At 49.0% G+C, this 23,868-nt stretch overlaps 3 protein-coding genes across 5 annotated transcripts; 2 read left to right on the top strand and 1 right to left on the bottom strand.

Annotated features, from left to right (window-relative positions):
- The first annotated feature begins 5,860 nt into the window (after window positions 1–5,860).
- On the top strand, window positions 5,861–9,821 carry LOC109574584 (C-type lectin domain family 10 member A-like). 3 transcript variants are annotated; one of them, XM_070772959.1, is made up of 10 exons: window positions 5,862–6,077; window positions 6,926–7,115; window positions 7,720–7,833; window positions 8,137–8,232; window positions 8,322–8,393; window positions 8,500–8,571; window positions 8,748–8,834; window positions 8,926–9,080; window positions 9,315–9,421; window positions 9,578–9,821. In XM_070772959.1, exons 2-10 carry the CDS (start codon window positions 7,049–7,051, stop codon window positions 9,732–9,734), a joined length of 927 nt encoding a protein of 308 aa, XP_070629060.1. In that variant the 5' UTR covers window positions 5,862–6,077; window positions 6,926–7,048; the 3' UTR covers window positions 9,735–9,821. The 3 variants fall into 3 exon arrangements, with proteins under 3 accessions (XP_070629061.1, XP_070629060.1, XP_019838200.2); XM_070772960.1 differs by lacking the exon at window positions 7,720–7,833 and having other exon boundaries at window positions 5,861–6,077; XM_019982641.2 differs by lacking the exons at window positions 5,862–6,077; window positions 6,926–7,115 and having other exon boundaries at window positions 7,137–7,833.
- Window positions 9,822–15,204: 5,383 nt separating this feature from the next.
- Window positions 15,205–17,588, top strand: SLC16A11 (solute carrier family 16 member 11). Its single transcript, XM_019982097.2, is given in 6 exon segments — window positions 15,205–15,378; window positions 15,618–15,825; window positions 16,145–16,288; window positions 16,454–17,049; window positions 17,051–17,222; window positions 17,317–17,588. Coding segments are annotated over 5 exon segments (1,344 nt in total). The 5' UTR covers window positions 15,205–15,378; window positions 15,618–15,623; the 3' UTR covers window positions 17,547–17,588.
- A 315-nt stretch (window positions 17,589–17,903) lies between these two features.
- Window positions 17,904–23,814, bottom strand: SLC16A13 (solute carrier family 16 member 13). Its single transcript, XM_070772957.1, has 4 exons — window positions 21,102–23,814; window positions 20,809–20,952; window positions 19,432–20,169; window positions 17,904–18,753 (listed from the first exon to the last, which is right to left on the bottom strand). The coding sequence occupies exons 1-4, from the start codon at window positions 21,298–21,300 to the stop codon at window positions 18,554–18,556; spliced, it is 1,281 nt and encodes a 426-aa protein (XP_070629058.1). The 5' UTR covers window positions 21,301–23,814; the 3' UTR covers window positions 17,904–18,553.
- Window positions 23,815–23,868: the final 54 nt, after the last annotated feature.

Genomic DNA, 23,868 nt, shown 5'->3' with positions numbered 1-23,868 from the left:
GGCATCTGGTCCCATCACTTCATGGGAAATAGATGGGGAAACAGTGGAAACAGTGTCAGACTTTATTTTTCTGGGCTCCAAAATCACTGCAGATGGTGATTGCAGCCATGAAATTAAAAGATGCTTACTCCTTGGAAGGAAAGTTATGACCAACCTAGATAGCATATTCAAAAGCAGAGACATTACTTTGCCAACAAAGGTCCATCTAGTCAAGGCTATGGTTTTTCCTGTGGTCATGTATGGATGTGAGAGTTGGACTGTGAAGAAGGCTGAGCACTGACGAGTTGATGTTTTTGAACTGTGGTGTTGGAGAAGACTCTTGCAAGTCCCTTGGACTGCAAGGAGACCCAACCAGTCCATTCTGAAGGAGATCATCCCTGGGATTTCTTTGGAAGGAATGATGCTAAAGCTGAGACTCCAGTACTTTGGCCACCTCATTCGAAGCGCTGACTCATTGGAAAAGACTCTGATGCTGGGAGGGATTGAGGGCAAGAGGAGAAGGGAACGACAGAGGATGAGATGGCTGGATGGCATCACTGACTTGATGGACGTGAGTCTGAGTGAACTCCGGGAGTTGGTGATGGACACGGAGGCCTGGCGTGCTGGGATTCATGGGGTCGCAAAGAGTCGGACACGACTGAGCGACTGATCTGATCTGATCTGATCTAGGATTGGCTCATTAGCATATCAAATTACCCAGCCTATAAAAACTAACCATACTGCATTTCCTCACCGGACTCGCCCTCTGCGATGGCCCGCACTCTGTGGAGTGTGCTTCTCTCTGTATCTGAATAAATCCACTTATTACCTATCACTTTGTCTCTCACTGAATTCTTTCTATGGTGAGACATCAAGAACCCAAGCTTCATTAGGTCCTGAAACCAGGTACCGTGGATTTTGGCTATGTTTGAGTCCAGCCATGTGAGTTCAAGTCTCAAGTAGGGTTTTGGCTGGGCGTGAATCCCAGCCACGTGGGTTTGAGTCCCAGACTGGGTTTTGGCTGGGTTCGAGTCCCTGTCTGAGGTAAACGGTTTCAACAGCATATTTGACTAAGTTCTCATTTGTTGGTTCTTTTGTGTGTGGGTTCCCGGGAGGACAGAGACAAGTGTCTGTTTCAGACCTGTGTCATGATTGATATGTAAACAATACAAGCCTCTGTGTAACAGTTTTTGAGAAAAATTAAATAGCAATGTGGATAATAAATATATTTACAAGGAATGATTTACTTACTCAAGGAATGAGCAGTAAATTAAACTGCTGTGCTGAAACTAAAAAAAAAAAAAAAAAATTGTAAGGGAATCAGACTATGGTAGGACAATTTTATCAAGTAAATCACACCACATATCCAAAGAAAAATTCTGCATAATTACCAGATTTAACAAATTTTTATCAGTCTGCTCCTGATGGCAAAACAGAACTTCTCTCAATGATTATCCTATTCACAAAATGTCATGACAGATCTTAAGACATCAGCATCGCATAGCCAGGGGGAAAATTGTTTTTCCTAGAGAGTTAGCAACTTATGGAAAATGTTCAAAGTTTCATTTATTTAGAGGCATAGAAGGAGAACAGTTTCATGTGTGTGTGAGATCCACATACAATTTATCAGCAAAAAATCCCATCAATTCTACCTTCACAATGTGTTCAGAATCAAAATGTTTTTCACCAGCACCATGCACAAACCACCATCATCTCTCACCCAGATATTACAATAGTTTTTTCTTAATTTTATTGCAGTCTAGTTGATTTATGTTGTGTTAGTTTCAGGTGTACAGAGAAGTGATTCAGTTATACATATACTGTATATATATTCATTCTTTTTCAGATTTGTTACCCATATAGGTTATTACAGAATGTTGAGTAGTTTCCTGTGTGATACTGGAAGTTCTTTTTAGTTATCTATTTTATATGTGAAAATGAAAGTCGCTCAGTTGTGTCCAACTCTTTGTGACCCCCATGGTCTATACAGTCCATGGAATTCTCCAGGTCAGAATATCGGAGTGGGTATCCTTTTCCTTCTCCAGGGGATCCTCCCAACCCAGGAATCGAACCCAGGTCTCCCACATTGCAGGCAGATTCTTTACCAGCTGAGCCACTCTGTAGCAGTGTGTATATATGCTTGTCCCAAGCTCCTAATTTCTCTCTCATCCCTCCCCTCCCCACCCGACTCTGGTCCCTTTTCACAAAATTCGCAAGAGTCACATTGTCACAGTTAAAATGTAAATCAGCTCACTCACTCCTCTGCTCTCACCCCCACAAAGCCTGCCCCTCTAAGTCAAATCTGTGACAATACCCTACAGGCCCTGAAGAGTTGGAGCTCCAGGATTCCTAGCCGAGTCTCATCTACTTCTCCCTCACCTCCTTTGGGCTTTTGCTCGGATATCAACTTCTCACTAAGATTATTCTTTTGAAAGAAAAAAATAAATTATGTTTTATTGCATCGGGATGGTTTGTTGCTGCTGGCTTAGCTGCCCCCCAAGGCATGTGGGATCTTAGTTCCCCGACCAGGGATTGAACCCATGTTCCCTGCCTTGGAAGGTGGATTCTTAACCATTGGACCACCAGGGAAGTCCCTCAGTAAGGTTATTCTTGACATCCTAGTCTTGACAGCCTGTTAAAAATTGACCTTATTGTACCCACCTCCTTGCTATATTGTCTTCCTTAGCATTTATCACTGTGTGACATTATATGTGTTTTACTCACTTATTCTGTTTATCTGCTACCCACTAGAATATAAGCTCTGTGACCAGGTCCTTTCTTATCTGTTTGTTTACTTCTGCAGGATGTCTCTTCTGAAGGAGGGGGCCTGGCATATTGTAGACACTGTTGATGAAAATAATCAATAAGCCATAATAAGAATAGAAAAGAATTCTGTTTGAGTCCATCTGAGGACTATAGCCCTGAAGCCAACTTCTCAGATTTCTCTGAGAAATTATCTGGTCCGGAGTTTCAGCACAGTTTTCTATTGTGTTAGAACATTAAATAATTCAGAAATACGTTTCTTCCAGATTTTAAAAACAACCAGACCAAAACATACACAGTAAGAAGCATGGCCTTGGCACCTGGGAAGGGATTCTTATGGTCAAAGGAGGAGCAGCATTGGCATCCCAGGAAGAGGAGAATTTCATCTTTATTTTTGACATGGACATTCTTTACTTTTGGTCAGTGTGTTCTTCCCTGTAAACAATTAAAGTGAATGCACAATGTATTTGATAGTTCACAAACACACTCATAATTTGGCATAAAATTCAAGTTAGCTCATGAAAAAGCCAGAATTACTTTCCCATACCTCCATATGTGACACTTTCTTTTATTAACACCCAATAAATATTTTTAAATGGGTGGGTAAATGCTTGTGAAACCAATTGGTGTCAGGCAGGCTCCAAAGAGCTCCAGTATCGTAGTCCTTTATGTCTTGGTGCAGAGAAGAATTCAGCAACAGCAAAGTGGTAGATAAGCTATTTATTAGACTAGGATACTTAGGGGCCTAGAAGTGGGTGGGCGAGAAATGCTGCACCCTGAAAACTTAGTGGGCTGCAGTTTTTTAATCGAAGGGGAAGTAGTGGAAGGGGAAACCCTTCTTTGTCTTTCTTGAGTAGATGTCATGCTTCCATCATCAGCTCCTCCTCCTGGTTGAGCAGGGGAGTTGCCCTGTCCCTGTGTGGTCAAGCTAGGCCTACAAATTATTGTTTTTTGTACATTCAGAGAACATGTACTAGAGATCATTAACTCACTGAGTTCACTGGGCAATCACTAAGTAGGTCTTATGCAACCATTGTTTTATTGTTTTGGGGCATGTCCCGTGCTTCTGTTGCGTGGTTCTGTTGTTAAGCAAATCTGCTTTCTCGAGTAATCATTAACTTATGGAGGTCTCCCATATTTTTCTATTTACAAACCCCTAGTGGGATTAACTGTTTAATCACCTATTTTGTCACTTCATTCTGTCCCTACCATTTGGATAAATGAATGGAGAAACATACAATGTTCTTTGTAGGAAAGATTCAATAAAGCAAAAATTTGATTATCCCCCAATTAATGTGTGAACGCAAAGCAGTACTGTGGTAGACACAAAGATAAGACAGCCAGACCTCACTTCCACAAAGGACTTGGTGCCCAGTCATGGGGTGTGTGACCTGTACATACAGCCACCTCCCCTGAGGTTCCACCCCTGCTGTGGTAGTCGTATCCGGTAACTGAGCGAGATCAGGTAATAAAGGCCCCATTTCCATGCAGCAATGGGCAGCTCTGATAGCCAATGCAGTTTGAACCCCTAGAAACCCCTGTCAGATGTACTAAAGCTTTGTAGGGTCTTTGTAACTCTTTAACTTCTCCCTCTACCACCACCTTCTTTTCCCTTCCTTTCACAGGTGCTGATTCCTAATAATTAAACTGTACCCCAAATTCAGTCTCCACATTGATTCCAAAAACCCAGCCTGTAACATACTAATCCAAACACCGAATAAATGCAAAGCAAGAAAGCAAAAGAAAACTGGAAACAACCTAAATGTTTATCATAAGAGAAAAAGCTTAGTCAATAAATTATGGCACAGCTTATGAAATGAGATGAAGTTAAAAAGAGATAAAGGACATTTTATGAACTGATGTGGCCAAATATTCTTGATACAATGTTAAATGAGTTTTAAAATGCAATTATCAGAGCACAATCCCATTTAACTAGAAAACAGAATCTGAAATGTATTTGCTTTCCTTCTTCCCCTTTTAAGACACTAAGAATCTTTCCTATGAAAAGGTTGTATGTGTGAATTCAGGGAAAACGCCTTAGAGGGATTTAGAGAGCTGACAGTATTAAACTGAACCCCTTTCATGAAGATAGTATATTCAGACAGCCCAGGCTAGGGTTTGGGGCAGCCCTAGGCTGGAATTCTGGCTCTTATGCTTACCAGGCGAGTGATCTTGGGCAAGTCACAGGATGGTTCTGAGCCTAAGTTCTTCATCCGAAATTCCTCCCAACAATCTTGTGGGAATTGAATGGTTAATGCAAATGTCGGGCACAATCCTCATCACAGATTTGATGCTCAGTAAATTATATTCTTTCTTCTGGATCCTCCCTTCCCATTCCAGCCAGGAGATCCTATTCTCCGCCACCTCTTCCCTCCATTCAAATGAAATGAGGATGTGGCAGAGAAAAGCCAATTCTCACTCCATGTTGGAACTGTTTCTCTGAGTTGGATTTTGTTATTATAATCATACATAAAGACCTGCCTCAGAGCATCTGCCCCTCTGCCTGACTATTAAAGTGTTCAGGACCCTGTCCACCTGTGGATGGAAGGAAGGAAGAAATCAACACATCCCCACCTGAGGTTTGCCATTCTAGGAGATATTTGCAAGACTAATGGCCTTTTTACTTTGTTTCCTCACCCCTTTTCCGACCCCATCTCTGTTCTATAAAAGAAGATGGTTATTTTGAGACATTATTCTGCCATCTTCTGGCAGTCCAGTGCCTGCTTTCTGAATAAAGTCTTTTTCTTTGCCTCAACACCTTGTCTCTGTCATTTAGTGACCAGAGCAAACTTGGACTTGATAACAAGGAGAGCTGGCCAGAACTCAGGGAGCTTGCTGGCTGAGGCCCCAGAGGAAGATGCCAGGGACCCTGGGTCAGGATTGAGCAAGAGCAGAGCAAAGGGCTCCTCTGGACCTGGGTTTGCAATGATGGAGACGTCAATAGTTCCGAGATGTTCACATCAAGGAACTGAAAGGAGCTGTGGTGACAGAGGAAAAGCAACACTCTGGTTCCTTCTGATCCAGTTCCACTGATAAATAGTAAAATTAAGGAAGTCACAGGAAGTCAAAAAGTCCAGCTGCCCCACACACGCCACCTCTGCCTGAGTTTTGATTTCAATTCCTTCTTATTAGTTACTGCCCCAAATTGAGGAAATGGGAGTTTCCGAGTATATAGACTCTTGGTCGTTCAGACACAAAGACCAGTAGGTCTCCACTCAGTTAGGTGACTCTTCCATCAGCCACCTCCATCCCAACTGTCTGGGATTTAGTTTTTTCCAACTCTGGTCATTGCAGCACAAAGAACTCAAGAATCACAGCCTCTTGACTTCTCACAGGTAAGGGGGCTGGGGATGCATGTGAGGCTAAAAGGGCAGGGAGGATGTCAGAGAAAGCAGGGAGGAGGGACCGTGGGTCTTTGGTGGAACTGAATGGTAAGATATATAAGGGGGCAGGTTGGGGATTTAATGACTCAGTGGAGATTTTCGACTCTATTCCCTTCATTGGATTTGGATTAAATTAGGGCAGCTACAACCTTGGTCACAAACTGATGCTCACAGTCAACCCCTTCCCTAGCCCGGTTCTAGCCCTGTCTTCAGCCCCTACTCCAGCCACATCTCAAACCCCATACCAACCCCAGTGGCAGCTTCACCCCCAGAGTTCTTACATCATTTAAAAAAAAACTTGGGGGCAGCCTGGGAGGGCACACAGGATCCCAGGAACTAGGGATGAAACTCCTGCCCTGTGAAGTGGAAGCATGGAGCCTTAACCACTGGACTGCCAGAGAATTCCCAAGTTAACTTGACTCTTAACACCAGCCTGCCCCGCTCCCCCACCCCCCGAAAGCTTGAACCTCAACTCTGTCCTATTTTCAACTTCAGCACCAAGTCTAGGTCCATCGCCATTCATAGCTTCAACATGAGTACTGATCCCAGTATTGACCCCAGGCATGAGTACTGATCCTAGTAGGAGATGCAACCTCGGTTCCAGCCCCAACATCAGACCCAGTCCTAGCAATGCATTTAGCTCCAACTTCACCTCCACCGTCACTCCAAACTCAACCTGACCCTAGCTCAAACCTCATCCCTGACCCCACCTCTCACCTCAGCTGCAAACCCAAGCCCATCCCCATTCCTAGCCTTCACCATGGGTTCCTTTTCAAACATCACTCTTCTCTCATCTCCAGCCCTGCCTGCATCTCCTCCCTGGTCCCCGCGTTCCCCCTTTAATCCAGCTCCTGTCCCAGCCTGCCTACTGGCTCGGCCTCCACTTCTGCTCCAACAGTCTCAGAGACTGTGTTGGTCCAAACATGTCAGTGAAGTACGAAGACCTTCAGTACTTGGAGAGTGAGAAAAAAAGCCAGAGGTTTACAGAAGGTAAGGGAAAGGGGAGACAGTCTTTGCTAAACCTCTTCTTAATATGTTTAGAAGGCTTTCTGCTGTCAAGTATGTCATGTCTGCACCTCTACCATGTGTCCTGGTGGGGTCCCCGACTCTGAAGGGGGTCAGGGCCCAGCCTCCGGGGGAGCCAGTATGAAGAGAATTCAAGATCCATAGTGGGCCTGACTGCCTATGCGCTGAGGAAGAGCAAGAGCGTAAACTGTCTTTCTAACGTGTTTTCACCCTTGAGTGTGAGCTTGCCTTGTGGGCTTGGAGTGTGGGCTGCCCCTCGTTCTCTCTGGGTCCTCCTTCTAGCTCCCCAACTCTGATGAGAGGACCTTACACATCGTGATGGTCCTCTGTCTGTGTGTCTTTGTGTACACGTGTCCCCAGGCCTGTGAGGGGCCCCTGTATCTGAGCACTTGGGCTGATCCATGAGGAGTCAGAGACCTGGACCCCCCTGGCCCCACAGTTCTCATCCGGCCTCCCACCAGCATGACCTGCACCGGCCTCCTCCCTGAGAGGTCCCTGTGGCCCCATCCTCGGCCCCGTCTGTCCCACCACCTGAACCCCCTCCTCCTGACACCCTCTCCTCCTGCAGCGCTGTTTTCTTCCCAGACCTTTCTGAAGCGGCTCCTCTCCAGCCCTTGCCTCCTCCTGCTCTCCCTGGCCCTCAGCCTCCTGCTGGCCAGCATCTGTGTGATGGGATACCAAAGTGAGTGGCACATGGTGGGCAAGGAAGAGAGAAATAATGAGGTGTGGTGGGGATGCTGAATGCAAGAGTGATCGGATGAGGATGACTGCAGATTCTGTCACTTGTTGGCTGGGGAATGTTGTCAAATTATGTCCTCTCTCTGAGCCTTAATTGCCTCACTTACAGTATCAGGTAAAAATAGGGCCTGTCCTTTTGGGTGGGGTCACTGAAGGGACCCACGAGATGATGCATGTTAGGGGCCCAATGTTGGCACAGAGAGGGCCTGATAACCCTGAGCACTGATTGTCCCATCCTCCTGATCAGATTTCAAGTTTCAGAGTGACCTGCAGACCCTGAGAACAAGTTTCAGTAACTTCACTTCAAACAGTATGGCCGAGGTCCAGGCACTGAACTCCCAGGGTGAGCCTGGCATGAAAGGGGCTCTGGACTGAGGTGGGGTGGGGTGGAGCAGGGGTGGAGGCTGACTCCCGAGTCCCTGAGTCCTCCAGGTCGCAACTTTCAAGAAATGATAACATCACTGAAAGCTGAGGTGGAAAGTCACAAGCAAGAACTGCAAGCTGGTAAGAGACCCTCAGGGAGAGGGTGTGGAGAGGTGGGGGCTGGGCTCTCAGACTGGAGGGTGGGGGATGGGAGCAGTCACAGGGTGCTGAGTGCCCTCTCCTCCAGCCCGTAGCTTGAATGACAAGGTGCTTTCTCTGGAGAACAGGCTGGAGAAGCAACTGGAAGAACTCAAAGCAGGTCAGCCCCCTACTGCCTTCTACCTAGGCATGAGGTGTGTGGGAGGGCAAGGGGGTTCCTAGGCTGGGTCCTGGGCATGGACCCCCAGTCTCCAGGGACTCATGGAGCAGAAGCCACACCCAGGGCACTGTACCCACTGCCCATCTGTGTGCATCCTGAAATGCTTCATCCTGAAGGTGATTCTGAAATGCTCCTTCGAGTCCAGCAGCTGGTCAAGAACCTGAACTCCCTGACCTGCAAGATGGATGCTCTCAAGAGCAATGGTAAAAGCTGTGTGGGGCATGCCTGGAGCCAGTTCCTGCCCACATTCCCCTGGGCAGCATCTCAGCCACTCCCCCAACCCCGGCCCTTTAGGCTCTCAAAACACAGCCTGCTGTCCCGCCAACTGGCTGGAGCATGAAGGCCACTGCTACTGGTTCTCCTCCTTGCGGAAGCCCTGGCCAGAAGCTGAGAAAGACTGCCAACTGAAGAATGCCCAACTGGTAGTCATCAACTCCAGAGACGAACAGGTGAGCCCCTCAAGCTCAGGTCCCAAGACTGGTCTCGTTGGCATCATCTGGGGAGTTTTAACAACACTGCAATCTGAGCCAGATCCTCAGAGGTTCCACTGGTTCCAGCATTGGGATCAACACTCTGAATTTCCTCCATGGCTTTAATGAACCCATGAAGTTCAGAACTGCTAGTCCAAGGAGCTGGCCTGGGGGCGGCGGGGGGAAGTCAACACTGCCCTTCTGTTGTCCCAGGATTTTATCCAGGCCAACCTACATCCTTACTTCACCTGGATGGGCCTCAGTGATCCGGATGGAGTCTGGAAATGGGTGGATGGGTCGGACTATGAGACCAACATCAAGTGAGTGCCTTGGCTTTCTGTACCTTCTTCCTCCTTCAGCTCTGCTCCTCCAGTGTCTGGCCCACAGCCCCTTCTCCCCAACCTGGATTCTGTTTCATCTGTTCTTCCTAGCTGGCTGTTTTCCTCTCACACCAACCTCCCCTCCCCCCCAACCAGGAATTGGAAGCCAGGCCAGCCGGATGACTTTCATGGGCATGGGCTGGGTGGGGGTGAGGACTGTGCCCATTTCTACCCTGATGGCGAGTGGAATGACGATGCCTGCCAAAGACTCTACTACTGGATCTGCGAGGCTGGACTGAGCCAAGGCAACTAAGAGAGTGGCCCCCTGCCTAGGAAATGGCAGGGTGGGGAAGGGGGACACTTCTCCTTGTAGGAGAGCAATAAACCCTGGGAGATTAGAGCACTGCCATTGATTTGAGGTTCTTTTTTCCCCCTTAACTTTGAAAAGACTATCTAGAGTTCCTAAAGTATTTTTTAAAAACTTCTACTTTATTGAGGTATAATTGACATATGAAATTGTAAGATATTTAAATGTCAGGATTTGATACATGTATACTTTGTGAGAGAATTCTCACATCTAGTTAATGAACATATCCATAACCTCACGTTTATTATTTTTCCTAGGTGAGAACACTTAAGTTCTACTCTCTTAGCAAATTTCAATTATAAAATAGTGCTATCAACTATGGTCACCATGTTTTATGTTAGATTCTCAGCTATAAGACTTTTATCTTATAGCTGCAAGCTTGTTCCCTTTTACCAAACTCTTCCTATTCCCCTCAACCTCCAGCCACTGGCAACGACTTTTGCACTTTCTATTTTTTTTCCTGACTTTTTTTTTTAATGATTCTGCAGATAAGTGATATCATGCAGTACTGTCTTTCTCTGTCTGGCTTATATTACTTGATATAAATACCCTCTAGTTCAATGCATATTGTTGCAAATGGCAGGATTTCCTTTGTCAAGGCTGAATAATATTCTGTCATTATATATATATAATATTATATATGTATATATGATAGAATATTATATTATTCTTTATCCCTTCATCCAGTGATAGACACTTAGGTTATTTCCATATCTTGATTATGGTGAACGATGCTTCAGTAAACACAGGAGTGCAGATATCTCTTTGATATCCTGTTTTAATTTCCTTTGGATATAAACCCAGAAATGGAATTACTGGATCATATGGTAGTTCTATTTTTCATTTTTTGAGAAACTTCCATATGCTTTCCATACTGGCTGTACCAATTTACATTCCCACCAAGAGTGCATAGGTGTTTCTTTTTCTCTACATCCTCACCAACCTAAGGTTTTTTTTTTTTAACCTGAAAAATCAATTTTACTGAAGTGTAATCCTTACACAATAAAATGCACCACTTAAAGAGTAGAGATGACTTTTGGTGTGACCCAAAAGTATATTGTATATTGGTGTTGATATACAATACAGTGTTATCAACTATCAGATCAGATCAGATCAGTCGCTCAGTCGTGTCCGACTCTTTGCGACCCCATGAATCGCAGCACGCCAGGCCTCCCTGTCCATCACCAACTCCCGGAGTTCACTCAGAATCACGTCCATCAAGTCAGTGATGCCATCCAGCCATCTCATCCTCTGTTGTCCCCTTCTCCTCCTGCCCCCAATCCCTCCCAGCATCAGAGTCTTTTCCAATGAGTCAACTCTTCGCATGAGGTGGCCCAAGTACTGGAGTCTCAGCTTTAGCATCATTCCTTCCAAAGAAATCCCAGGGCTGATCTCCTTCAGAATGGACTGGTTGGATCTCCTTGTTATCAACTATGGTTACCATGTTTTTTAAATGTTAGATTCTCAGACCTTATTCATCTTATAACTGAAAGTTTGTTCCCTTTTACCAACCTCTTCCTATTCCCTTCCAACCCCCAGCCCCTGGCAACCACTTTTCCACTTTCTGTCTTTTTTTAATGATTCTGCAGATAAGTGATAAACCATAGTGTATTGTCTTTCTCTATCTGGCTTATATTACTTGTTATAAATGCTCTTGATTTCCATTCATGTTGTTGCAAATAGCAGGGTTTCCTTCTTTCACAAGGCTGAATAATATGCTGTCATTTTATACATACATTTACGTATATGTTGGATATGGGCTTCCTAGGTGACACTAGTGGTAAAGAACCCACTTGCCAATGCACAAGACGTAAGAGATGCAGGTTCCATCCCTGGGTTGGGAAGATCCCTTGAAGAAGGGCATGGCAATCTACTCCAGTATTCTTGCCTGGAGATTCCCATGGACAGAGGAGCCTGTTGGGCTACAGTCCACAGGGTCTCAAAGAGTCAGACATGACTGAAGCTACTCAGCATGCACAATATATATTGGCTATATGGTAGAATATTATATATAGGTATATATGATGTATAGATCATATATACTATTTTCCAGTAGTCATGTACAAATGTCAGAGTAGGACCATTAAGAAGGCTGAGCACCAAAGAACTGATACTTTCAAACTGTGGTGTTGGAGAAGACTCTTGAAAGTCCCTTGGACCACAAGGAGATCAAACCAGTCAATCCTAAAGAAAATCAATCCTGAATATTTATTGGAAGGACTGATACTGAAGCTGAAGCTCTAATACTTTGGCCACCTGATGTGATGGGTTGAGTTGTTGGAAAAGACCCTGAAACTGGGAAAGATTGAGGGCAGGAGGAGAAGGGGGTGAAAGAAGATGAGATGGTTGGATAGCATCACCAACTCAATGGACAAAATTTTGAGCAAACTCTGGGAGACAGTGAAGGACATGGAAGCCTGACATGCTTCAGTCCATGGGGTCACAAAGAGTTGAACAAGACTTAGCCACTGGACAACAAACTAATGGAGTATTATTCTTTATCCATTCATTAATTGATAGACACTTAGGTTCTTTCCATATCTTGACTATTGTGAATGACGCTCCAATGAACACATAAGTGCAGATATCTCTTTGATAGCCTGTACAGAATCTGCCTGCAATGAAGGAGACCTGGGTTCGATCCCTGGATTGGGAAGATCCCCTGGAGGAGGGCATGGTAACCCACTCTAGTACTCTTGCCTGGAGAATGCCCATGGACAAAACAACCTTCTGGGCTACAGTTCATGTGGTTGCAGAGTCAGACATGATTGAGAGACTAAGCACAGCACAGCATGGCAGTTCTATTTTTAATTTTTTGAGGCACTTCTATATACAGGCTATACCAGTTTACATTTCCATCAACAGTGTTTGCTAAGTGTTTCTTTTTCTCTACATCCTCACCAATCTAAGATTTTTTTTAACCTTAAAAATCAGCTTTATTGAGATGTAATTTTTACACAGTAAAACGTGTGTGCGCGCTCAGTCATTCATTGCGTCTGACTCTTTTCAACGCCATGGACTGTAGCCTGCCAGGTTCCTCTGTCTGTGGGATTCTCCAGGCATGAATAGTGGTGTGGGTTCACAAGTATCTTGTAAAGGTGCTCAGCATCACTTTGTACAACTCCCAGGCCCTAAGGACCCAGTCTCCTCTTTCACCCCCCTGCATTTCTACTTCACCATGGGGAGGGAGTGCTTTGTTTCACTTGGCCTCATTCAGCTTCGAGCAGGGTCCTCACTGGCCATTGCTGGAAGTGGGGTCCCTGCCCTCCCTGGTGCCTGAGGATAGGCTGGTTCTGCCTTCCAGGTGCCTTTCACAATAGCACCCCAGACTAGGGAAACTGATGAGACCACTTTCCTAGGGTGGTACATGGCAAGGCTCCTGTATCCACTCCAGGACATTTCAAGCACAAAGCATGACATATTAAAAAATTTAGGAGTGAGAAAAAGCCTCTTGATGAAAGTGAAAGTGGAGAGTGAAAAAGTTGGCTTAAAGCTCAACATTCAGAAAACGAAGATCATGGCATCCGGTCCCATCACTTCATGGGAAATAATAGTTGGGGAAACAGTGGAAACAGTGTCAGACTTTCTTTTTTTGGGCTCCAAAATCACTGCAGATGGTGACTGCAGCCATGAAATTAAAAGACGCTTACTCCTTGGAAGGAAGGTTATGACCAACCTAGATAGCATATTCAAAAGCAGAGACATTACTTTGCCAACAAAGGTCCATCTAGTCAAGGCTATGGTTTTTCCTGTGGTCATGTATGGATGTGAGAGTTGGACTGTGAAGAAGGCTGAGCGCCGAAGAATTGATGCTTTTGAACTGTGGTGTTGGAGAAGACTCTTGAGAGTCCCTTGGACTGCAAGGAGATCCAACCAGTCCATTCTGAAGGAGATCAGCCCTGGGATTTCTTTGGAAGGAACGATGCTAAAGCTGAAACTCCAATACTTCGGCCACCTCGTGCGAAGAGTTGACTCATTGGAAAAGACTCTGATGCCGGGAGGGATTGGGGGCATGAGGAGAAGGGGACGACAGAGGATGAGATGGCTGGATGGCATCACTGACTCGATGGATGTGAGTCTGAGTGAACTCCGGGAGTTGGTGATGGACAGGGTGGCCTGGCGTGCTGCGATTCATGGAGTCGCAAAGAGTTCGACACGACTGAGCGACTAAACAGAAAGGCTAGAAATGCCTATAGAGCAGATGAGCTGCTGATAGCTGATGGAAGAGTGTAGAAAAGAGGGGAAGGGGGCAGGGATGGAAAGATAGTCTGGGTCTACCTCTGATTGGGAAAGGCTTTTATCCAAAGTAAAGAATTTTGTTTTGTTTCCTCTTATAGGCAATAGAGAGCCCTCGAAGACCATATTGTGTTGTCAGGTTTACAGTTTCACTGATTGTTTTTCTTTATTTGCCGAGAGTTTCTCAACAATTAGGAAACACTGCCACCATGTGGCTGTCGGGTAATGTGGCTGTTGGCCAAACTAATGCAAACTGCCAGCTTTTCTCTGATGTTGTTTAATAATTAAACGAGAGACCACATCCCTTGATTCAAAGTAAATCAATCTTAATGTAAAAAGGAAAGTTTTTCCAAGAAATCAATACCTGGTTTCAATTTTCGGATTTCTTACTTTGTTTTTAAAATTCCCATCTAAATCCTCAGGGATTCTGATCTCAAGAATCCTTTCTAGTCCCAGAAACCCTTAGCACAGAATCAATCTACCATTTCCAGGTCAGTTTGGCATCAGATTGTCTCCAGGCCGTTTCCCTCCGTGGTGGCAGAGTCTATTTCAGTAGTAGGTCTGTTCTTGGATGGTTCCACAGTTGGACAGATCCAAACTCAAATATTTTTCTTTTCTTTTCTTTTTTTAAGGTTGGCGATTTGGGCAAATCACATAACCTCTCTAAGTCTCAGTGACTTCATCTGTAAAATGGGGGGAACACCTTTTCACAGGGTGATTGTGAAGATGCAACATGATGTGTATATGTCCCTGGCCCATCACAACAAGTCCTTTTCCTTTCGCTCTGTCCTGGAGGGCGTATTGTCCTTGAGCACGCAACATGCACTGCATGGAGGTCTGTGATTTAACACCCGAGGTTTACCAGGTTCTCCAGCAACATTGCCTGAGAACGTTGGAGCTACTCATCCCCTCAGGCTTTGGGAGGACCACCCCTATTTCCGTGCGTTGCCTACCAACGTTGGGGAGGCTGGCGATTGCAATCCATGCATCTCCCGGGTGCGCAGCCAGCTGCAGGTGCGTGGGCATGGGCGGGGAGGTGTTCATTCCTCGCCCCTCCCTTCCTTGGGATTGGGGGTGTAAATGGATAATTCAATCCCCGTGGGACTCGGCTCGGTGGATTGGCTGTCTCAGCTCGCCCGGGCCCTGGACACTACCCACCCCCGCCCCACCCCTCGCGCCCCAGGTGGCCCAGGCGCCCTGTGGCGCGCTCTGTTTACCTTGAGAGCCGGTCCAAGTGGGACTCCATCTCTGCATTTCCTCCCCTCTAAGGCCCCGCCCTCCGGGGAAGCGGGGAGAAAACCGGGCCAAGCCTTTCTTCGCCCTTCCCCTCCCCCGGACCGCCCGGAGAGGTCGGGTAAGGGGAACCTGGTGTCTGTGGGAGGGGGAGTCTCAGAACTGGGGGATCGGGCTGTTATCCTGCTCTTGTACGGCGCGGACCTGGAGTTCTAGCCCTAGGCCCGCACACCGCCCCCACCCCCCCTCCGCCTCCCGCCTCCGTCCTGTCGTGCTCAGGGCTGGATCTCAGGTATGCTAAGGTCCCTAAAGGAGACACAGATGTGGCGACTTCTCTGATAGATGTTCCCCCTTCCCCAGGAGACGATGACCCCCAAGCCAACCGGACCCCCGGACGGGGGCTGGGGCTGGGTGGTGGCGGCCGCAGGGTTCGCGGTGAATGGACTCTCCTACGGGGTGTTACGCTCCCTGGGCCTCGCCTTCCCTGACTTCGCGGAGTATTTTGACCGAAACGCTCAGGAGACGGCGTGGGTCAGCGCCCTGGCCCTGGCAGTGCAGCAGGCAGCCAGTGAGGAGGGGCCCCGAGGTGGGAGGCAGGAACTGGGGTGGGAGGAAGTGCCGTGAGAGCAGTGGTAGAGGACACACTTAGTTACCAAACAACCTAAGAAAAGTCGACCCTTAGAGTTCGACCTTCAGACCTAGGTCGAATTTAGAGTTCTAAATTCTAGAATTGAGTGGGTCTTGAGATGAAGCGGGGCGGGGTGGTGGTGGTGGTGTTGCTATAAGGCGGGGGAGAAGTTTAGGCCAGGAAAATAGCCAATGAGAAGGGTTGGAGCGAGTTTGGGGGTCCAGGGGGCGTGCCTTCCCTTGACTCCGCCCCCTTCCAGGCCCAGTGGGCAGTGCCCTGAGCACCCGCTGGGGGGCGCGCCCTGTCGTGATGGTTGGGGGCGTCCTCACCTCGCTCGGCTTCGTCTTCTCGGCTTTCGCCCACAGTCTGCTGCACCTCTACCTTGGCCTGGGCGTCCTTGCTGGTGAGGGAAGAGGGATACCCGGGTTCTTAAGGGGGTGATGATGGAGATAGGAGCTTGTCGGGTACGGAAGCCAAGAGGGCGGGGGCCTCCTGCGAGAAACAGAGCTAGGATGGCAGGGCCTGGTAACCCTGGTTTCTGTCTTTACCCAGTCCTATCCATTCGCAGGCTCCGGCTGGGCCCTGGTGTTCGCCCCTGCCCTGGGGACCGTCTCCCGTTACTTCTCCCGCCGTCGAGTCTTGGCCGTGGGGCTGGCACTCATGGGCAACGGGGCCTCCTCGCTGCTCTTGGCGCCCGCTTTACAGCTCCTCCTTGATAATTTTGGCTGGCGGGGCGCCCTGCTCCTCCTCGGAGCCGTCACCCTTCACCTCACCCCCTGTGGCGCCCTGCTACGACCCCTGGCGCTTCCTGGCGACCCCCTGGCCCTACCCCGAAGCCCTCTAGCTGCCCTTGGCCTCGGTCTCTTCAGACGCCCGGCCTTCCTAGTTTTGACACTAGGCACGGCCTTAGTGGGGGTCGGTTACTTCATCCCCTACGTGCACTTGGCTCCTCACGCTTTAGATCGGGGCCTGGGCGGGTATGGGGCGGCGCTGGTGGTGGCGGCGGCTGCGGTGGGGGATATCGGCGTTCGGCTCCCCTGCGGGTGGCTGGCAGACCAGGGTTGGGTGCCCCTCCCGCGGTTGCTGACGATATTCGGGGCTCTGACAGGCCTGGGGCTGCTGGCGGTGGGATTGGTCCCTGTGGTGGGGAACGAGGACAGCTGGGGGGGGCCCCCTGCTGGCCGCGGCTGGGGTCTACGGCCTGAGCGCCGGAAGTTTCGCCCCGTTGACTTTCTGTGTGCTCCCGGAGCTAGTGGGCATCGGAAATGTGGTACAGGCCACCGGTCTGGTGATGCTGCTGCTGAGCCTCGGGGGGCTTCTAGGCCCTCCCCTGTCAGGTAAGGGCCAGAGCCAGCAGATCCGCTCGCCACCCTCACCCCCAACCTGCATCTGGGGACCCAGGCCTGTAAGTTCCTTTCCCTCTCCTCTCAGGCTTCCTAAAGGATGAGACCGGAGACTTCACCGCCTCCTTCCTCATGTGCGGCTCTTTCGTCCTCTCTGGCAGCTTCATCTATTTGGGGCTGCCCAAGGCGCTGCCCTCTTGCCGTCAGGCCTCACGTCCAGGCACTCCACCCCCTGAGATGGGGGAGCTGCTCCCGGTCCCTCAGGTTGCCCTGCTCTCCCCGGGAGACCCTCACTCCACTCTGGACACCACTTGTTGAGCCCCTCCCCTAATAAAGACTTTTTATCTGCTGTTCCTGCAAGCTCCAATTGTTAGGCAATCTATGCTGCAAACATTCTGCTTAAGATATCCAGAAAAGCTGGTTGATGGGAACAGGATGCCCCTAAGCCATGGCAGGCGGGAAGGATGTTTGTCCTGTCAGTCCATTTCTCTTTGCCCAAGTGCTTGCCATTATAACAGGAAACCTTCCAGGAACTGCCTGTTTGTCTGCTTCAGGTTTGTTGGGGGCACGGGGGTGCTCTTGAGTGCTAGCTGCCCCATCCTCATTTCCCAGATAAAGTCTTTCTGCATTTCAGTCCCCCTTTACTGGCCTGAGGAAAATACAAGCATCTCAGACTTCTGCTCTCTTAGCTTTATCTCTCTCTTCCAAACTAGCACCCCTCTCCCACATCTCACACCATTTTCTTAATTTCTAAGTTATAGGGGAAAGTAGGAAAGAGGGAAGTCCATGGGCAAGTGGGAGGAACTGTGGTCCAGAGAGCAGAGTCCAGGGTTAAATGCTCTGGGTCACCAGAGGTCCTGGATACCTCCCCTCCACTCCCCAATGTGACTCCATTCAGCTCACTCAGGCTTATGGGCCCAAGCACTTTCTGAGGTTCTGAACTTTGTCCAGTTTTCTTATTCAGTTTTACCCCAAAGACAGATTTTTTTCCAAGGAGGGCAACACTGGAGATCACATGTAAAAAAAATTTGATAAGTATCTTGGCCTTTGATTTTCCACAGTTGATTCACAGCTCAGTGGAGCAGGCTGAACTCCTGGATCCTTCAGAAAAGGTTGTGGGAGCAAACAGACAAGAATCCTCGAGAAAATACAAAGGGTTGGCACACACATTGCAGGAGCCCCACGCCTGCTCTGAGGGGCGGGCAAGGGGAGCAGATCAAGATGCTTAAGGCATTGTGGTTCTGTGGGTGCCAAGATGGGGCGCAGGAGAAGACCTGGAGCCACCAACCTCTTGTTTTATGGGTCTGTCTGCCCCTTCTTGGAGTTCAATCCTCTCCCAGCCCCTCCTCAGGCAGGGGGACTTTGGTATCCAGTGCCTCTGTTACAAGATCCTGGGGCTTGGAGGTAGGAGCTGAGAAGCAGAAGAAGTGGGGCAAAGTGATGAGAACTCCACTTCCTGCCAGAAGGAAGGCCCCAGCTACCACAAAAGAAGCTGTGTAGTTGCCTGTCACATCCCGGAGGTAGCCTAGGTTCAAGAGAGAAAAAGAATACACATGGGTGATCTGTTTCCTGGGACTGATGGCTCTGACACATTTTGGGGTGGAGGGATGAAAATGATCCTTAACCCATCATCTTGGAAGAGTTCAGACTGGGTGAGTGTGAGAACTCTGGTTTCCCAAGGGGCCTCAAAATGTCACTTCAACTACCTTCCTGCCTTCATAAAGGACCGCCAAACTAGCCAGTTTAGGGCATCCCCAGATTTGGGGATACAGATCGAATCAGCCACACCTGTGCCTTTCTTTCCCTTCCATGCCTTCAGTTAATAGTTAGAGGAAAACATTAAGGGTCTGGAGGTTCTGGCTTCTGAAGCGTGGGGAACTTTGACCAGATGGCTCAGGCCCCTGGCCTGGGGCCCAGTGGGCCAAGGGAAAAGCCAGGCACTAGCATGCTATGTCTGGCGGAATCCTCTGAAAACCCCAGCTGTAGGTACACTGCCAAGGGTGCCTCAGAGGTCCTCTTAATCTTTCCACAGCCCCAGTTTCTTTCCCTCAGACCTGTTTCAAGGCTGCTGTGACTGACCATATGGGCTGTGTATCTACCATGGCAGAGGGCAGTATTAACATATACTATATCAATTCCCCTCTGCACCCCCCATGGTAAAACACAGCAGCCATGGCCCACCTGGAAATCTTATTCCCCTTACCTGACAGAGGAGCCCCCAGCAGCCCCCCGATGCTTTCTACCATCTGTACCAGTCCCAGGCCACAGTATATCTTTCCAGTCCCCACCAGTTCAGGCAGCACGGAGAAGGCCACTGGGGTCAGGGCCCCTGATGTGAAGCCGTAGGCCATAGTCAGGGCCACCAAGCCAGTGGGCGCGTCAGCCACAGGGTACAGGGCCAGTATCACCCCAGTCAGGGTGGTCCAGAGCATCAGGAGTCTTGCCACAGGCCCTGGGACAGCATCGCCTAGCCACCCAGAAGCCACACGCCCCACAAGGTCAGAAATAGCCGCCACCGAGAGGAGGAAGGCAGCTGGCAGTGGGTCCCAACCCAGGTCCCGAAGATGGGCCACCAGGTGCACGTAGGGAATGAAGTAGCCAGTGTTGATCAGGGTGAGGGCAACGGTGTAACGGAGGAAGGGGCCGTGACGCAGGAGGGAGGTGATCTGGGCCCCAGGGCCACCCACAACAGGGTCCTCAGCCAGGGAAAGTGGACGGAGAAGAGCACCGCAGGCCACCAAGTGAAGGGAGAGGGCCGACACCAGCAGTAGGGCCCCCCGCCAGGCATAGTGGTTGAGCAGCCATTGGAAGAGTGGGGCAAAAGCAAAGGAGGAGAGGCCCACGCCCGTCAGTGCCAGCCCCATGGCCAGGGATCGCCGGCGAGAGAAGTAACGGGACAGGCAGGCCAGGGTTGGAGTGAAGGTCAAGGCCCAGCCAGATCCTGTCAAAAAGGAAGAAATGGGGGTTGAGTTGAGGACCCCTTAAGGAACTCAGAACACCCAGTCATCCCAACACTGCCCAGCAACAAAATGGAACACAGGCCTAAATTACAACCCTGGTTCCATACTTTCTAGCTCTATGACCTTATGTACCTTAACCTCCTCACCTCAATCTCATCTGCAAAATGGAGGTAATGTAACTTAGCGGACTCTGGAAGCTTAGAGACAATGTTTGTAAAGTCAATACCACAGAACTTTGGAGTTAGACCTGGGCTCTACCATTGCTGGCTGTGTGAACTTCATTTGCCAAACTGCATAAGCTTTAAAGACTTTCCGCATCTGTAAATAGGATAATGATGTTTATTTCACAGCCACAGTATCTTACACAACTTTACAGTAATTCTTCCTTTTACATTCCAATTCCACTAGTTCTTGCCTTGCATCTTTGAATTTCCTGATTTCCCCTAACCTGTTTATCACTTTAGTTACCTCTGTTAAGAATACCCTTCCAGGCAGAGGTGCTAGCTAAAATTTTCTCTGAGAGTTTCCCCTAAGTCCTTCGGAAGGAGCAGGAAGAAGGTAAAAGTCCTGAGGCCAAAAAGACTCAGGTTTTGACTCACCGGCCCTGCTCAGGGTCTCACCTGAGAGCAACCCAATACTCAGGTACAGGTGGGTTAAGGAGGTAGCAAAGGAGGCAAGCAGCATCCCCAGTGCAGTCAGGATACCCCCGGTCATCACCGCAGGCCTGGGACCGAACTTCGTGCTCAGCGCACTGCCCACTGGACCTGGAGAAGAGCAAGAGTTCTGCGAGAAGATCTCAGGCGTCCTTCTCCAGCACCGCTCCCCCTACCCATGTCCTTTACTGTCCCCGCATCCCCCACTCCCTTCCGAGGGTCGAGGGACACAGGACTCCGGACCCGGGCGCAGCACTCACTCCCAAACTGCTGCACCGCGATTCCTATGGAGGCGATCCAGGAGACTCGCGCGGCCGGCTCTTCAAACGCCGCCACAAATTCCACAAAGAAGACGCCGAAGGAACGGAGCACCCCGAACACCAGCGCCGACTGGAAGAACGCTGAGAGTACCACCATCCATCCCCAGCCCCCGTCGGGGGGCTCGGCCCTATAAGCCATCTGGGTGGTAACAGTGCTGCCTCTAAGCCCCTTCCGGAGCGGAGCTCTGGTCGTTCCACCTCTGCCCACCCACCCGGCCGGACAGCTCGGGGCCGCGCCGGAGAAGCGAGGGTGGCAGAGAGGAAAGTACCAACGAGGGCTTGAAAGGTGCAGAGAGGCTGCGTGAGACGCCTGCGCTTCTCCCCTATTGGGGGCGATTATAATGGGGAGATCAGGCCCGCGCTGGCCCCGACGTTCAGCGCCGGGGGGCGTGGCTCCGGTGGCTTCAAATCTGGAGTCAAGGCCTGGGCTGGACAGACGCGGGAGGGGCCTGAACTGGGCCCCACCCCTGAGGTGCGCGGGTCTCCAGGTGGCTTATCTATCTTATCATTGAAAGAGTTAGCACCTGGCCAGCAAGGGTCTGCATCCCTGTCCGAAGCTCACCAATAAGGACGCGGGACTCCTCAGCAGGGGGAGGAGCCAGAGGGGCGGGGCGGAGTTTAGAACCTGTCTTGTACTGGGCAATGAATGGGGCGCATGCGTGCAGAGGGGACTTTCGGAGGCCAAATAGTTGGGCCCCACGTGACCCAGGGGTGTGCTCTGCTGCAGCTTCTGTCTCCTGTCCACCTAGCGGGCTAATTTGACCGGATTTCTGCAGAGATGCGCACGTAAGGAGTCCGTGGGGGTTAGTAGTGGGTAAGCTGGTTCAGGAGAGGAAAACATATTTAATAAGGGGTCCATGAGTTGAAACGCGGAGCGGGGGTGGGGGGCGTAGAGGGATTATAAGATAAGATTAAATCTAGATGCCTGGATCCCGGAGAAGGTTCAGAGGCCAAGGAAAGAGAATGGGCTGTTGGATTCCTGGCGTATATTTCTGTAATGGGAACTTGTTCCTGTCCCTTCTGTTCCCACTAACAGGAAACCTACAGATCATAGAGACCAAAAATAACTGGGCAGAGGAAGTGCATCTGTGAACTCACTCAGAGCCCCACCAGCACCCGTCTCCAGTGGGGCTGGAAGCTTTCCCTCTGCCCTCTGGTAACAACCACTTCCTAACCACATTTTTCGATCCCATAGTGGGATAGACTAAAGAGACAAGCCATGACCACTGGTACAATCAGCCCTTCCTTCCCAACCAGTACCCAGTTCCTCCAACCTTATGTAGCACTAATGATTTGACTTCAAGCTCCTTAAAACACTGACCTTGACATCTGAGCTCAAGGGGTCAGACAAGTGGGGCTGGGGTGGGGAGGGCGGCTGTATAATTTTAAAAAGCATATTGAGCCTTATACTTTTTTATATGTGGGAAATAAAAATGGTCATACCCAAAAAGTTTTTTTCTTTCTCTCTCTCTTTTTTTGTAAGTGGAGCAGAACTTTGACCGGTAAGGACTATATCAAAGATGCAGAAGTTGGTATGGCTATATAACATAATAGTTAAGAGCACAGTCTGTAGAATCAAATTGTGGTTCCAGTCCTGGCTTCATCGCTTATTAACCTGGCCAAAATACTGAATCTCTCAGTTGGTTTCCCTACTTGTAAACTGAGGCTAATAATAATTCCTACTTTTAGGTTGTCAGGGGGATGAATTGAAAATCTATACACTAAAATGCCTTGGGCTTCCCAGGTGGTGTTAGTGGTAAAGAACTTGCCTGCCAGTGCAGGAGATGTAAGAGATGTGGGTTAGATCTCTGGGTCAGGAAGATCCCCTGGAGGAGGGCATGGCAGTCTACTCCAGTATTCTTTCCTGGAGAATCCCAATCTCTCTTGTGGATAGAGGAGTCTGGTGGGTTATAGTCCATAGGGTCACAAAGAGTCAGACATGATTGAAGTGACTTAGCATGCACATGAAGCAGGAGATATGTAATATTAGTGGGTCTTATTTTAAACAGGGGATAAGCCATAGAGGGAGGGGAAGGGAGGTTTTCCTTTAGTTTGTTTTGTGCTTAAAAAACATCTAACCCATGTCATGGGTTTTAAAAGACTGAGACACACAACCACAAACTATAAATGCTGGGAGGAAATTATTCCTTCCATGTTAATGGACTTATTTCACAGATGAGGAATTTTAAGTCCAAGAGGGAGGTAATTTATCAGAATTAGTGACCCTTCATCCTCTGGGCAGAACAAGCTGTGCATCCAAGACACACAGGACAAGAGAAAGGGTAGAAGAGAACTGAGTACTAGGCACTAGATGGATTCCAAGAAATCACTGCTGGGGGACGGGTAGCACTGGCACACTGGCTCTAACCACATGGTCTTCTCACCACCACCTCTAGCATCTGTTGTCCTTAGGGGACCCAAGTCCTATCCATTTTCCGTGGTGGTAGGGGGTGTCCCAAGCATCAAGTTCCCCTGCACAGATGCATCCCCCAGCATCTTGGTATTATTTGTGGCTTCCTGGTTTCTCCCTGCTACCTCCACATCTCAAGGCAGGAAGTGACTTAAGAGCAGCAGGATGCAGGTGGCTCCGGAGAGACTTCATGAAGTCACTGGTTCCTACACAATGAGCCGGAAGGCAAGGGCAGGGAAGGGGAGAACAAGGGCTGCTTAAAATGGATGGGACAGTGGGATGGGCACAAAATCCAAG

Source organism: Bos indicus, chromosome 19 (genome assembly GCF_029378745.1).
Source record: "Bos indicus isolate NIAB-ARS_2022 breed Sahiwal x Tharparkar chromosome 19, NIAB-ARS_B.indTharparkar_mat_pri_1.0, whole genome shotgun sequence".
NCBI lineage: Eukaryota > Metazoa > Chordata > Mammalia > Artiodactyla > Bovidae > Bos > Bos indicus.
Note: the sequence above shows the minus strand (reverse complement) of the source record. Positions and strands in the feature narration are given on the sequence as shown.